Here is a 15,724-nt window from a genome sequence, read left to right on the forward strand (position 1 = left end):
ACCTTCCACTTTTGGAGGGTTCTATTTTTGGAGATAGTTTCTTGATTTTATATTCTAATACTTATATTAATTCAGTATCACAGTTTTAATTTCTAAGAATTCAGTCTTTTACTCTTCCTTTTTAATAGCATCCTGTTCTTATTTTAAGGAAGCAATATCTTCTCAAATTCTCCAAGAATATCAGAGCTTGCTTGCTTTCTTTCTTTCTTTCTTTCTTTCTCCTTCTTTCCTCCAATTTTCGCTATATAACTTCTACTGTTTCCTCAAAGATTATTTTTCATTTTGTTTATACACTCTTTACTACATTCTTTTTTTTTTTTTTAAGTAGGTTCCATGCCCAGTGTGGAGCCCAACGTGGGGCTTGAACTCACAACGACTGTGGATCAAGACCTGAGCCAATTGGGGCGCCTGGGTGGCTCAATTGGTTGAGCTGCTGCCTTCGGCTCAGGTCATGATCCCGGAGTCCTGGGATCAAGCCCTGCATCAGACTCCCTGCTCAGCAAGGAGCCTGCTTCTCCCTCTGCCTGCCGCTTGCCCTGCTTATGCGTGCATGCTCTCTCTCTGAAAAATAAATAAAATCTTAAAAAAAAAAAAAAGACCTGAGCCAAGATCAAGAGTCAGACACTCTACCAACTGAGCCACCCAGGTGCCTCAATGCTCTTAACTACAAATAACTAAAGATCCAACTTCTAGGAAGACCACAGAAGGGGATAGGTGGTATTCAGGGCCCGTTGATCCAGCTTTTACACTGCCTCAGGGATCTCATGCTCTTTATCTCCCTGCTCTGCCACTCATATTATCATCATCTAAGAGCTGGTTCCTTTCAGAGTTGTTGGACGTGTCTTTAATCATCTCTAGTGGGAGAGGGAAATCAGTGCTCCTGGTTTTCTTTTAAAAGTAAAGAAGAGGGGCACCTGGGTGGCTCATTCGTTAAGTGTCTGCCTTCGGCTCAGGTCATGATCCCAGGGTCCTGGGATCGAGCCCCACATCAGGCTCCCTGCTCGGCGGGAAGCCTGCTTCTCCCTCTCCCACTCTCCCTGCTTCTGTTCCCTCTCTCACTGTCCCTCTCTGTCAAATAAATAAAAAAAAAATATTTAAGAAAAAAATAAAATAAAGAAGAACTTTCCAAGAAGCCTCCCTTCCTTCATTTCTCTCCCTTCCGTCATCTCACTATATATGGGACACATTTCCCTTTCTAATCATGGGCTAGGGTGAGGGTAGTTCCTTTAGATTAATCAAACTTTCTTTATATATATATTTATTTATTTATTTTAAGATTTTATTTATTTATTCATGAGAGACAGGGAGAGAGAGAGAGAGAGACGCAGAGGCAGAGAGAAGCAGGCTCTCCGCCGAGCAGGGAGCCCGATACGGGACTCGATCCCAGGATCCCGGGATCATGACCTGAGCTGAAAGCAGACGCTTAACCATCTGAGCCACCCAGGCACCCTATATTTATTTATTTTTAAGTAATCTCTACACCCAACGTGGAGATCAAACTTACAACCCCAAGATCAAGAATGACACACTCCACTGACTGAGTCAGCCAGGTGCCCCTAATCAGGCTTCTCCTGGGGCTGAAGGAGGGCTCAGTGTTCCTGATATGCATGGAGGGTGGGCCTCTGAACAAATTGGGGTTCTTTAGAAACGAGGGGGGGCAGAATGGTTGATGGGATAGTTTCATTTTGGTGCTTTATTTCCACTTTGCAGGGCTTCTTTGAATGTCTGGTAGTTCTTCAAAGTCCTTTCATCCTTCAGAGTGAGTTACTAAAACAGTAACTGGGGCTTTTGGTACTGGAGAAGGGCTTTCTAACTTAGAGGTGGGATTTTCAAGTCCCTGCCCCCCCCCCTTTTTTTTGAGAAAAACTCTTGGATGAGCATCAAACTATTCCTCAGTAAAATCAAGTATTCAGATCCTACTAGAAAATAAGACAATGTTTCTAGGTTCTAAGGAAATAATTTTTAGCCTAGAATTCTATATCAAGCAAGTGTAGGAATAAAGTAAAGGCATATTTAGGGGAAAGATTAATCAGAAAGTTTACCTTCTTCTTAGGAAGGTCTCTTTATTAGGAAATGATTTGAGGATGTGCTCCAACAAAAATGAGGAGATGCCTGGCGGGCTCAGTCGGTAGAGCATGCAACTTTTGATCTCGGGGTTGTGAGTTCATTCCCCACATTGGACATGGAGCTTACATTTACAAATACAATAAAAATAAAAATGAGAGGATAAGCCTTTGAAAGAGGAGGATGTGGGGTGCAGGAAATGGGGGAGCCCACCTGGGAGAGAAAGAGCCACAGGTTCTAGGATGAAGCTGTGTAGCAATAGGGAGAGGCAGGGGGCAAGGAATTATGAAAAGCAATTAGAAACTCTAAGAAAAATTAAAAGATGTATAATTCAGGGTAGATAATCATAGTAAAGTATTGGCTGTGCACTGAACAAAATTATATAACCTTTTTTAAAATAAAGATTTTATTTATTTATTTGAGAGAGAGAGAGAACACGAGCAAGGGGAGGGATGGAGGCAGAGGGAGAAGCAGGCCCCCAGCTGAGCAGGGAGCCCGATGCGGGGCTCTATCCCAGGACCCTGGGATCATGACCTGAGCCGAAAGCAGCTGCTTAACCGACTGAGCCACCCAGGTGCCCCCCAAATTATATAACCTTTAAAAAGGAAGACAATTAATAGTTTTTCATTGTTAGACTCAAATTCTGGGCCAGCCAGTGAGATGCTGCAAATATGCTACTGGGGTTCTATCCATTAAGGTAACCATCGGCCACGTGTGGTTTTCAAGTACTTGAAATGTAACTGGTTAGTTGCAACAGAGGAGCTGAATTTTAAATGTTATTTCATTTTCACTGATCTAAATTAAAATAGCCCCATGTGGCTAGTGACTGTGGTACTGGATACTACAGCTCTAGAGGATGACAGAAGAGAACGCGAATATGATCTACCTAGAGCCTTATAAAAGCAGATGTACACATAACAGAAATTGAACTGAAGAGAGCTGAAGGAAGGGAAGCCACACAGTGACAATGGCAGATTTATTACAGCCCACGTGGACGTGGCATTTAGAGGCCCTGGGACTGTTCAGAGCGCTGTCCGTGTCCTAGTTCATTTAATCCTCAAGACTGGGCTGCCTGGCAGATCCTGCGATGGCCAAACTCTTCCCATGGATGAGCAACCTCAGACACGGGAAGGACACATCTGCTGCCCAGGATCACACACTCAGCCCATGGCTGAGACTGCGTCTGGCTCAGAAACTCTGGCCTCAAAGTCTACTCCCTTAACAACTGTGCCGTGGAGCTTAACCAGATGACCGTAGCCAGAGCTACCATTTAAAATAACAAAAACAACTTTAGTTATAGTTACAGAGGGCCTAAAAAAGAAGGATGTAGCTGACCTGGGAAGTGGGACAGGGCCAGTAGGTCAAATGTTCAACTGAGCTGGAAACTGCTAGATTCTGGCAGGCAAAATGGATATGGTAAGAAATAGCTGAATTAGCAGGCTGTTTAGGGATATGGACCCATCAGAAGAACCAAGAGTAGAATAAGTTAAAAGCATTAAAAAATGTTTTTTCTAGGACCGCGACTTGGGAAGGAAAGGGGAGGAGAATTGCCATTCGTGATAAATTCTCTACTTATAATGTCATTACTTTGATTAAAAATATTATGTTCAGAATAAATTAGTACATAGACATCTCTCTGGCTAGATGGAAATTGCCCGGAGGAGAAGGGCTACCTGCCTGTCCTGTTCCTGGTCAGGGTTACGGATGGGAAGAAAGGGCCCCAAGCCCCCAGAGCAAGCCCAAGTCCTGGAGCCCTGGATCCTGACCTGGAAGATCAGAATCGGACTTATCAATTCGGTTCTTATTACATCAGCTATTATATACTAGGTTCTCACCAGGGGCCCCACACTAGCTATTTTAATCCTCCCCCAAACTTTGCAAAATAGCATTATTATCCCTATTTTACAGATGGAGGAACTGAGGCAGAAGGATGAAATGCCTGAGCCTAGGCCACACAGAGAGAAGGTGACGCAGCTCAGGTGCCCCCGTCGCCCCTCCAGTGGCTTCCCTGGCGCCACGCTTCGAAGCAAGGGGGGGAGCCCGGCGCCAACTCCTATCTGCTGCGGTGTCTGGCAGGAAATGGCCCTTCAAAGACCTGCAGAGGGTCAGAGCTGCAAGTCCCAAGCCTGGGAGGAAGGGGGCCTGGGCGGGAAGAGATCTCGTCATAGAACACAAGAGGCTCGCATTGCTCGGAAGCCCGCATTCGACCACCTGGGATGACCTCCCGGTGGAGGTCCGGTGGGGGGGGGGGGGCTGTGAAGGCCCCGACCCGGCGCTCCCGGTGCCCGCAGCCCCCACCCCTCCACCCCTTCCTCGCCACCCGCAACCCTCCCCACCACCCCCCTGGCCTGCTGGATGCCCTCTCTTTCTCTCAGCCAGAGAACTGCACATCCCCCATCACGGAGCCCCTGCTGCGTACCTTCTAGGCGCCGAGGGGACGGCAGCAGACACGCTTGTCCCACCACGGAGCTTACGTTCTGGGGGCGGAAAGACAGAAACAAGATAAGAAAGTAGATACAGCAAATGAGAAGGTGTGAAGTGCTGCGGAGAGAAAGGAGGGGTGGGGATGGAGGGAATGGGGAGTGCACGCCAGGGGGAGGGTACAATTTTAAATAGGAAAATGTGAAAATATATGAGCATACTGGTTTTTTCTAGAAGAATGTAACTCAGGGGCGTCTGGGTGGTTCCGTGGGTTAAGCATCTGCCTTCGGCTCAGGTCATGATCCTGGGGTCCTGGGATCGAGTCCCACATCAGGCTCTCTGCTCAGCGGGGAGTCCGCTTCTCCCGCCCCACCCCCCCGCCCACTGCCTGTGCTCTCTCTCTCTGTCAAATAAATAAATAAAATCTTAAAAAAAAAAAAAAAAAAAGAATGTAACTCAAGAATAACTCCGTGGAAGGTGGGAAGGTGGAGCTTCCACGCCTCCTCTGAGCACCCCACTCTCCCCAAATCTCCTCGCGCTCACCAACCTGAGCATCCTCCACTACCCGTGAAGCTCTGACACGTCCGCTTTGTTTTTATCTCCTACATTATTATTTTTATTACTTCTGTGGAACTTTTTAAGAGGAAGTTGCTGCCTTGTGCACCTTCACTCCTACAAACTTCCACCATGTATTTTCTGCAAACTAGGATATTCTCTTTCATAACCAGAATGTACTTATCAAATTCAGGAAAGTTCATGTTAATTCAATATCATTGTCTACTCTACAGTCTGGCTGTATTCAGATGTGGCCAGCTATTCCAGGGCCGCCTCTCTGCGGTTTCCCCTTCATTCCAGGGTCCAATCCGTAATGCATTTGGTTGTCACATCTCCTTATTCTTCGAAGATCTGGAAGAATGTCTCCGGGCTTTCTTTGTCCTTCCAGACACTGACATTTTTGAAGAGTACAGGCCGGTTATTTTGTCAAATGACCCTCAATTCGGATTTGCATTGTTTCTGCAGATACCACAGAAGTATGCTGTGTCCTTCTGAGTGCATCTGGAATTTCCTGATGTCGGCTTGCCCCATTACTGGTGGTGTTAAGTTTGATCACTTGCTGGGGGCACCTGGCTGGCTCAGTTGGTAGAGTGTGACTCTCGATCTCAGGGTTGTGAGTTCGAGCCTGTTGTAGAGATTAAAAATAAATCTATTTGTAAAAAACGTTTGATCACTTGGTTAAGATGATGTCTACTAGATTTCTCCACCACGAAACCATGAAGCTGCTACTTTTCCTTGGTAATGAACATGTATCTTGTGGGGAGATACTTTAAGCCTATAAACATATCATATATGCACCCTTTCCCTACTGTCCCAATTTTACTCAACAGTTTTAACACTCATTCTTACTTGAATCAATTATGTGGTAGCTGCAGATTGGTCATTTTTAAAGTCTACGTTCCTTCTATTATTTGAATTATTTATACACAAACATGTTTCTAAATGTAGCACAGTAATTAAGTATCCGACCCTGGTAGTACCTGGGCTATTCTTATCTTGGGCCTTGGGCCCTTAGACCAACCTGTTTTGTTTGTTTGTTTTTAAGATTTTATTCATTTATTTGAGAGAGAGAGAGAGAGAGCTCAGGGCCAAGGAGAGCAGCAGAGGAAGAGGGAGAAGCAGGCTTCCCGCAAAGCAGGGAGCCTGATGCAGGGCTCGATCCCAGGACCCTGGGATCATGACCTGAGCCGAAGGCAGACGCTCAACCGACTGAACCACCCAGGTGCCCTAACCTGGTTTTGAAGCTCACCTCTAGTACTTGCTGGTTGTCTGAGCCTTGACAAGTCTCTGAGCTGTTTTGTTTCTCACTTTCTTCATCTATAAGTTGAGGGTAATGATATGCATTTTCCAGAGTAGTTGTGAAGAGCAAACGCTCTGTACATGGGAAGTGCTTGGCACTGAGCCTGGCCTGTTCTAGGCCAGGCTACATAATCTCTCTGTCCTTGGCCTCCTCACTTGTAGAAAGGGCTTGCGGTGAGGAGCAGCTGTACCATATCCAGAGAACCTCTGGTTTGGCTTGTTTTTTTTTTTTTAATTTATTTAAGTGGGGTGCCTGGGTGGCTCAGTTGTTAAGCGTCTGCCTTCGGCTCAGGTCATGATCCCAGGGTCCTGGGATGGAGCCCCGCATCGGGCTCCCTGCTCGGCGGGAAGCCTGCTTCTCCCTCTCCCACTCCCCCTGCTTGTGTTCCCTCTCTCGGTATGTATCTCTCTGTCAAATAAATAAATAAAATCTTTTAAAAATTTTATTTAAGTAATCTCTACACCCAACACGGGCTCGAACCCCCGACAGCGAGATCAAGAGCCCCACGCCCCTCTGACTGAGCCAGCCAGGCTCCCCCCACCTTAGCAATTTTTTAAAGATTGGGAAATTAGGAATCTTTGTGTAGTCTTACAAATATTTTTGTTGACTTTTTAGAATTAAAAAAAAATTTAACCTTCAATTACTTTTCAGCCAATTATTTGTACTTTTCTGTTTGCCATAGCAAAATGTTGAAAAACTTAAATGTCTAACAATGGAATGGTTTTTTTTCTTCCTTTTTCTCTCTTTCTTCTCTCCTTCTTTCTTTTGTTCAGTAAGTACAGAACAGGATGTACAAAAGATTTAATATGGATGACATGCATATATACTTATGTAAATACAGACACAAAACACAACTTTGTTATGAATGCTTCTCCCATGGTAGAGTTTGGAGCTTTTCCTCTTATACTGTCCTGACTGTCGGGAGAGGCAATCCCCCGAGGCCCTGAGCATCCCTGCACCCTCCTGCTGACATGTCGGGAGCTTTTCTTCTTATACTGTCCTGACTGTCGGGAGAGGCAATCCCCCGAGGCCCTGAGCATCCCTGCACCCTCCTGCTGGCATTTTGAGACCGCCAGGCCCCAGCCCCTCTAACTCCCGGCAATTTCTCAGAGGTGTGTTTGTGGTAACTCTGAGGGATGAAGCGATGTCTCCCTGAAGAGAAGGCTTGCTTTCCACTTGCTCAAATAGAGGGAAATGCCCCAAGCTCAGTGTTCCTCAGCTGCAGGGCGAGCTCCTCTGCGTCACCCCTGTGGGACTTGAGGGAAAGGAGAACTGATGCAAGCATTATGCTCCTGCTGCTTGCTCTGTGGTGAGTAATGGATTCCTCTGTCTCGGCCCCAGGCGTCTCCTGTATTTGCATCAGACTAACTCGTTAGCTTGAGAGCGGGATGTAATCCCAGGCCCTGAGAGGAGCCTGTTCAATCATTTATCAGGTACAAATACCATTGCTTTTACAATATAAAAATCGGTTTTGCTTTTTTAAAAAGAAAGCCAAAAAAAAGAAAAAAAACCCAAACCAGACATACACAGAAAGTCGAAGTTTGCAAATCAGAAGAAAGTAGGGGCACCTGGGTGGCTCAGTTGGTTGGGTGTCTGCCTTCGGCTCAGGTCATGATCCCAGGGTCCTGGGATCGAGCCCCACATCGGGCTCCCCGCTCAGCGGGAAGCCTGCTTCTCCCTCTCCCTCTGTTGCTCCCCCCTGCTTATGCTCACACTCTCTTTCTCAAATAAATAAATAAAATCATTTAAAAAATCAGAAGAGAAAAATAAAATAAAATAAAAAGAGGGCTGCCTGGGTGGCTCAGTTGGTTGAACGTCAGACCCTCCATTTTGGCTCAGGTCATGATCTCAGGGTGGTGAGATCAAGCCCTGCGTTGGGCCTTGCACTCAGCATGGAGTCTGCTTGGGTTTCTCGCCCTCGCCCTCTGCTCTTCCTCTTGCACACGCATGCACGTTCTCTCTCGCAAATAAATATATATTTCTTTATATTTATATAAATATATATATATCTCAAATAAATATATATATCTCTCTCGCAAATAAGATATATATATATTTAAATATTTTATTTATTTATTTGAGAGAGAGAGAGAGATTGCGAGAACGAGTGGGGGGAGGAGCAAAGGGAAAAGCAGAATCCCCGTGGAGCAGGGAGCCCGATGTGGGACTCGATCCCAGGACCCTGGGATCGCGACCTGAGCCGAAGGCAGACGCTTAACCAACTGAGCCACCCAGGCACCCATAAATAAAATATATATTTTTTAAGATTTTATTTATTTATTTGACAGAGAGAGACACAGCGAGAGAGGGAACACAAGCACAGGAAGTGGGAGAGGGAGAAGCAGGCTTCCCGCCGAAGAGGGAACCCGATGTGGGACTCCATCCCAGGAACCTGGGATCATGACCTGAGCCGAAGGCAGACACTTAACGACTGAAAAAAATAAAAAGAAAGAAAAAAGAAATGAAGAAAATATATATACACATACAAAAAAAGGAGGAGGAGAAAAAAAAAACTAGAGGAAATTCAGAAAACAGCAACCATCCAAAGCAGAAAATAAAGAACCCTATTCACACCTGTCCAAAGAAACTAGATTAATGCCTCAATCGATATTTTTCCAGACTGTTTTCCATATAGAGTCCTACATCTTTATTAGTCTTCCACAAAAATAAAATTGTAACATATGAGTGCTTAGTAACCGCCTCCGTCTAGTTAAGCACTCCACAGCTGGGGCCATTGTGGTGACCCCCACCCCCCAGCTTCTGGAGAAGTCATCAAGAGCCCACCAGGGAATGCACACAGCCTGCAAATGCTTTCGCTGCCCCCAGCCAGAGTGGGGGCCTCTTCTTGCCCTGGTACTTCCTGGGAACTCTTGGGGCAGGAAATGGTGCTACCCTGGGTTTGGGCCTAACAGCTTGGGGACCACAATGCAAAGGAAACCATCTTCCCTCCCATGTCCTCCTCTGCACACCCTTGTTGTCAAGCACGCCTCCGCATCACCCCAGCTCTGACCCTCATCCCCATCCCGGCCTCACCTCTTGCGCATCCCAATTCCCAGCTAAGTCCCCATTCCAGATCCCCCCACCCGCCACAACCCCCTTTTGCCTCCGCTGAGACCCCAGAACCCTTGGCGCCGTCTCAGACCCTAGAAAGAGCAAGTGATGGAGCTGTCATCACGGACAGCTGGGGGAGCAGTGTGGGTGGGGCAGGATGCTGGGGTGGGGTGGGTGGAGCCAGGGCCACTTCCTTTCCCCCTGGGGCCCATCTGCCCAGTCCTGCTCCAGCTTCAGGAGGAGTTGGAGCAGCCTGGCCCCAACCTTGTGCCTTCATCAAGTGAGCTGGTAAGGGGTGCGACCTGGGGGGCAGGGGCCTTTGCGGACCTGGGAATATGCTGTGGCTTGGAAAGACCCTGGTAGATGATGGGAAAAGAGGGTCGGGAGCCATCGGGGCTGAATAGGGTCATGGAAGGCTGGGAGGGGCGGCCATTGCTGGAGTGCAAGCAGCCGAGGCCTGAGGGGGCCTGCAGGTCCGAGTTGTCGGCAGAGCTGTCCGTGTCTGCTCCCTTGTTCTTTCTGAGAATAGTAAAAGCAAGGGTGGAAAAAGCCGTTAAACCACAACTTAGGCCTGGCAGTTAAGCAGGGAAGTGGGCAGGAGGGGAGGGCCTGGCCAGGTTCTCCCCCCTCAGCTCTTTCTGTGTTTGTATTTCTCCAACTTCCCCACCCTCAGGTCTCCACTCCTGCCCATGCCTGCTGCCATGGGAATGACCCTATTTTTCCTCCTCTTTGGGGGCATCTGGACTCAAGAGATGACTCCGGGGTCTCTGCACATCACAACCGCTTTGGAGATGTCTGTACCGGGAGGGTCCTCTGCTTCTTTGGTCTCAACTTTCTCTGAGTCCCCAAACCTCAACTTAGTGACCCCCAATCCTATGACAACAAGGGTCCCAGAGAAGGGTAACAGCACCAGGCACCAGATCTCCCCACCTTCCTCAGACCTCTATACAGCCAATGAAATGTCCTTTCCTGAGGCTTCCACAGCTGCCACCAGTGACCTCCATGTATCTGAGTCAACAGTCTTCTGGGAAGTTTCCACCAAGGAGTCATCAAACCTGGAAATTAATGCAAACAGTAACCCTGCTGAACTACCAAGAAACTCTCTGGCACTCCACGTTATGACTGATGGAACCATGGCAACTGGCTCTCTGGAGACCTCTGATATATCTGGTGGACCCCCTGTCACCATGGCAACTGGCTCTCTGGTGACCTCTGATGTAGCTGGAGGACCCCCCATCACCATGGCAACTGGCTCTCTGGAGACCTCTGATGTAGCCGGTGGACCCCCCGTCACCATGGCAACTGGCTCTCTGGAGACCTCTGATGTAGACAGTGGACCCCCCATCACCATGGCAACTGGCTCTCTGGAGACCCCTGATGTAGACAGTGGACCCCCCGTCACCATGGCAACTGGCTCTCTGGAGACCTCTGATGTAGATGGTGGACCCCATGTCACCATGGCAACTGACTCTCTGGAGACCTCTGATGTAGACAGTGGACCCCCCATCACCATGGCAACTGGCTCTCTGGAGACCTCTGATGTAGACAGTGGACCCCCCGTCACCATGGCAACTGGCTCTCTGGAGACCTCTGATGTAGATGGTGGACCCCATGTCACCATGGCAACTGACTCTCTGGAGACCTCTGATGTAGACAGTGGACCCCCCATCACCATGGCAACTGGCTCTCTGGAGACCTCTGATGTAGACAGTGGACCCCCCGTCACCATGGCAACTGACTCTCTGCCAATCCCCAAGGGGACCAGTGACTCCCCCATCTCCATGGTAAAAATACCCACCGTGACTACCTCAGCGTCCTCCAAAAACGGAAGCAGTACCCAACTTTCAGATCAGGGGACAAAGGGCACCCTGCTGGTGGTTGTGCTTGTGGCCCTGCTGGTGGTCATTGTCCTCGTGGTCCTACTCCTGCTGTGGCGGCAGAGGCAAAAGAGGAGGACAGGGGCCCTGACACTAAGCGGGGGGGGCAAGCGCAACGGGGTGGTCGATGCCTGGTCTGGGCCGGCCCAGGTGCCTGATGAGGAGGCCCTGACAGCAATCGCAGGGGGCTCTGGGGCCGAGAAGGGCTCTGGGGGGCCTGAGGGGGAAGGGGCTGGCCGACAGCCCATACTCACCACCTTCTTGGATAGAGGCAAGTCCCAACAGTGCTCCTTGGAGCTGGAGGAGCTGGAGGCAGGGTCAGTTCCCCTCCTAAAGGGGGAGGAGGAGCCGCTGGGGGGCAGCAAGGATGAGGCTTCGGAGCAGCCAGAAGCTGGGGAGGTGGAGGCCCCTCAGTGCTTGTGAAGAACGAGAGTGGAGGTCAGAATCATTCCCAGCTTCCATCACTTTCCGTCCGATCGTCAGCTCCAGGCTCCTTGCCTCCCAGCATGTTCATCCTGAACCCTCATCCAGCTTCTCAACCCCGGGGTCTTCCCACCGGCGCCCACCCCCGGTGCCCAGAGGGCCTACCCCCACGGCACGCTTTCAGACTGAATCAATAACCCTTCCTCATCAATTCTGACTTCTCCCCACCGCCTTCTCCATGTTTTTGTCCTCGAGACCAGTTGCTGAGTCTCCACAATGCCTATGATTTCTCAGAGGACTCCCCAGGAACACCAGAGTCTAGGAAGGAGGATGGAAGCAAACTCCCACCTTGGATCACTCTGGAAAGTACTTTGGCCCCATAGATTAGGACAGTCCTACTGGGTCAGCTCAGGACCCTCCTTTAACTCCGCGCGGTGCCCTGCGGGGGGCCACCTGGAGTCACCCAGCCGTGCTCCTGGGTGTGCCGCTGACAGCACCTGGGCTCTAGGCCGGCCCCTGGCCCGCACCCCCACCCTCCCCCCACCTGTGGACCGAGGCGCCCAGAGGCAGCAGCTACTTCTCCCAGGGGCAGAGGTGAGAAGAGTTTCCGGGCAGGTGTGGTTCTCAGAAACCCCAGCACCTGCGCGGGTCCCGGCGTGGGCGCCGTTGGCGGGCACGAGGCAAGGCCTTGGCTCTGAGTGTGAAGTTGTGGTGGTGAGTACAGCTGGTAGGAGGAGGGCCGGGAGGGGCGGCGGCGGAGTGCCCACCCTGAGGGACCGCTGAGAACATTCGGGCCCTCGTCTTTGCTCAGGTGGGGCGGAGGTAGCAGATTTACATCTGTCTGTAGCCCAATAAAGAATGTGGGGCCTGATAGAAAGACTGCATGTGTGACCTGAGTGTGGTTCTTCGGCTCAGTCGCTGTCTGCCCTGCTCGGAGCCTCCCCCGCCCCTGCATGCTCGCCCTCCAGGAAGGGGGAGAGGAGAGCTGAGAGCGGGGATCTTGCTGTCACCCATGTAAGGTGTTTGTATCTCGTCTTCCCCAGGGAGGGGGCGAGCTCCTTCCCTTCTCCAAGGGGAATCGGTGAGACTGACAGGCCCCCCAGAACCAGGAGCTTCCCCTGTGGCTCCGGGATGGGATGTGATGGCGAGCAGGCGGGACAAGACCCCACCCCAGGCCAGAGCCCAGGAGCCCACATGCGCCAGAGGCCGTTGGTACTTCCCCAGGACAAAGAGGAAATTTGCAAAGAGGAAGTTTTTGAGTCAGAGGGCTCGGTGCCTGAGAGACAGGTTGACCCACAGTAAGAGAGGTCCTTGGAAGGGACGGGAGTGTGACTGCCCCGTGGCCCGACCCGGAGGGAAAGATCTGGAAACAGCCTGGGTGCATCTGTTCCTGCGTGGGGGGAGGGGAGAGAAGGAACAGAATGTGACCACGGGTCCACACAGCCACCAGGGTTTGTGCCACCTGTGCTTGGTCTGGGGACAGGCTGAGCTGGGACGGAAATGCAGCCCTCACCAGCTAAGCCGGGCACCACCAGGCTTCTAACAGGGCGATGTTTGGACGAGCCTTAGCCCCAGCAGCAGGAGCGAGTCCCCAGAGTCCCCCAGACACACCGCAACTGTTGTTTCAGATTTGCTAAACCAAGCGCTCCAATTTCAGGTTTAGAAAATACTGTCATGAACTCAGAGGCCATCGGCTCTACCCCCTTTCGAAGGACACATGCAATCACTTTTCTGGAACTATTACTGGTTTCTGGGTCCTGGGCGGATCCTGAAGGAAGTGGGGCAGGATAGGTATGGCACCCAATAGGGCTCTCGCATCCTGGAAAATAACACGATATGTGAAAAGTGTTCAAATAGAGGTACAGACAAAATTTTATGAGTGCACCGCAAGAAGGGAGTGACGCACTGCTCCTTGGGGAAGGGTAGGAAGCTCCACCCAAGAGCTGACTTAGCTCAGAGTCTGATTTCCCGCTGTGCTCCGGGTGGCTATCGTGCCAGCAAATGGTGGGTCCTCAGTAAATATTCATTTGAGTGAATGAATGATGCTAAAAACCGTGTTCTCAAAACCTGTGCAATGACTTTGAAAAATGTCTACAATATAATGTTTACCTGGGAACAAAAGTTACTTACTAATCTGTAAATATGTATGAATCTAATCTTGTAATGAAAATGCAAAAACATAGGGGCACCTGGGTGGCTCAGTCAGTTGGACCGACTCTTGATTTCAGCTCAGGTCCTGATCTCAGGGTCATGGGATCAAACCCCATGTCGGGCTCCACAGTCAGCGAGGAATCTGCTTGAGGTTCTCTCTCTCCCTCTGCCTCTCCCCACCCTCGTATGTTCGAGCTCTCTCTCTCTCAAATAAACAAATAAATTAAAAAAAAAAAAAAAAAAGGAAAGGGTGCCTGGGTGGCTCAGTTGTTAAGCGTCTGCCTTCGGCTCAGGTCATGATCCCGGGGTCCTGGGATCGAGCCCCACATCAGGCTCCTTGCTCAGCGGGAAGCCTGCTTTTCCCTCTCCCGCTCCCCCTGCTTGTGTTCCCTCTCTCTTGCTGTGTCTCCCTCTGTCAAATAAATAAATAAAATCTTTAAAAAAAATTTTTTTTAATTTAAAAAAAAGGAAAGAAAATGCAAAAACATAGACATTAATAGAAGAAAGATTTGAAGGAAATATCCCAAATGTTTACTGTGGCTATCTATCAGGTGATAGGTTTATGAATGATTTTTATTTTGTTTATACTTTTCTGTATTTCCATGTTTTATATAATAAATGCCTATCACTTTTACAATTAGAGAACACATTAACAAGCAGGTATTCGCTGAGGGGATGGGGTGTCTGGTTAAAGGAGAGAGGGCTGGAAGAGCAGGTTGGAGCCCCACTGTGAAGGGCAAGGGAGTTTGAATTCAGTTCTGAAAGAAGTGGGGAGGTCACCAAACCTAAGTCTGTTCTAGACTTTTCCAGGGCTTCTCAGAACCATCATGAACCCCCACTCCTTCCTGTCCTTTCTTCTTGGGTGCCAAGTTCCTCTGATCCTTCTTCCATAGTCCCTTGGAGCCATTCCTTCTCCCAGGCCCTAACACATCTTGCCTGGGTCCTGCCCGGTCTTCTCTTTGGGTTTCTTGACCCCAATCACTTCCATCCTCTGCCCAGTGACCCTTCTAAAAGGCCACTCTGTCCAGATTATCCCTGCACCTCTTACGGCAGTCAAGATAGAGCCCTAGCATGCATGATAAGACCCGTTTAGGATCTGGACCCCTCTTGGCCAGTCCTCGGTGCAAACATTATGCCCTCCAGTCTCATCAAATTCCTGGTAACTCCCTGAATATGACATGTGATTTTCTTGATGTGTGCTTGGGTGGGGGGTATAGTTTAAAATGCTAAAAATATTTATTCTGTCTAGACAGTAAAAAGTACACATTAAGATTATGCTTATAAATAAAGCTTTGTCATACAAAATGAAAATTCCAGATGGTAACAGAGTTTAGATAGAGAAGGTCTTGAGAAATCTATTAATGCAATTCATTTTTGCAGACAGGAAAAGAACCTCCACGCATGATTCTAAGGACATTTCGTTTCTGAAAATGGATATTTACACCTAGATGTCCTCTGCATCCCTATTTCTGACCCTGGACCATGTTCAGTTGGCAGGCAGAACCTGTGAAGGGTGGGCTGCAAGCAGAGGGGAACGCCTGTTGGTTCTGAGTCCTCCAAGCCCTTGGGCTGAGGGAATGGGAAACAGACCCCCATCTCTGAGCCCCGAAGCTCAGCAACCATGCCTGGAGGCAGATGAAGCTGGAATTGTCAACAAAATAAGAAAGGAATATAATCAGAAGGTTATAAGGTTCCCAAAGTAGTAGCAAGAGCTGACCCAGCCAAAAGTAGAGAGAAAACTTTCAAACTTTAAGAAGGTATTGCTTGAGGATCCTACATGGTGGGTGGCTGTCCTGTTTTGGGGGAGGTTCGGGGTAGAACCGTTAGACAGAAGAAGCCCAGGGTACTGTGAAGACAATCTATTTGCTCCAGACAATGAGCT

At 49.2% G+C, this 15,724-nt stretch overlaps 1 protein-coding gene across 1 annotated transcript; it reads left to right on the forward strand.

Moving 5' to 3' along the window:
• The first annotated feature begins 9,589 nt into the window (after positions 1–9,589).
• SPN (sialophorin) lies at positions 9,590–12,571 on the forward strand. The gene is made up of 2 exons (XM_078074602.1): positions 9,590–9,679; positions 10,065–12,571. The coding sequence occupies exon 2, from the start codon at positions 10,081–10,083 to the stop codon at positions 11,689–11,691; it is 1,611 nt and encodes a 536-aa protein (XP_077930728.1). The 5' UTR covers positions 9,590–9,679; positions 10,065–10,080; the 3' UTR covers positions 11,692–12,571.
• Positions 12,572–15,724: the final 3,153 nt, after the last annotated feature.

Source organism: Halichoerus grypus, chromosome 6 (genome assembly GCF_964656455.1).
Source record: "Halichoerus grypus chromosome 6, mHalGry1.hap1.1, whole genome shotgun sequence".
NCBI classification, from domain to species: domain Eukaryota; kingdom Metazoa; phylum Chordata; class Mammalia; order Carnivora; family Phocidae; genus Halichoerus; species Halichoerus grypus.

Coding starts and splice junctions, on each gene's coding strand:
- SPN (XM_078074602.1), top strand. CDS start 10,081: ATGCCTGCTGCCATGGGAATGACCCTATTTTTCCTCCTCTTTGGGGGC.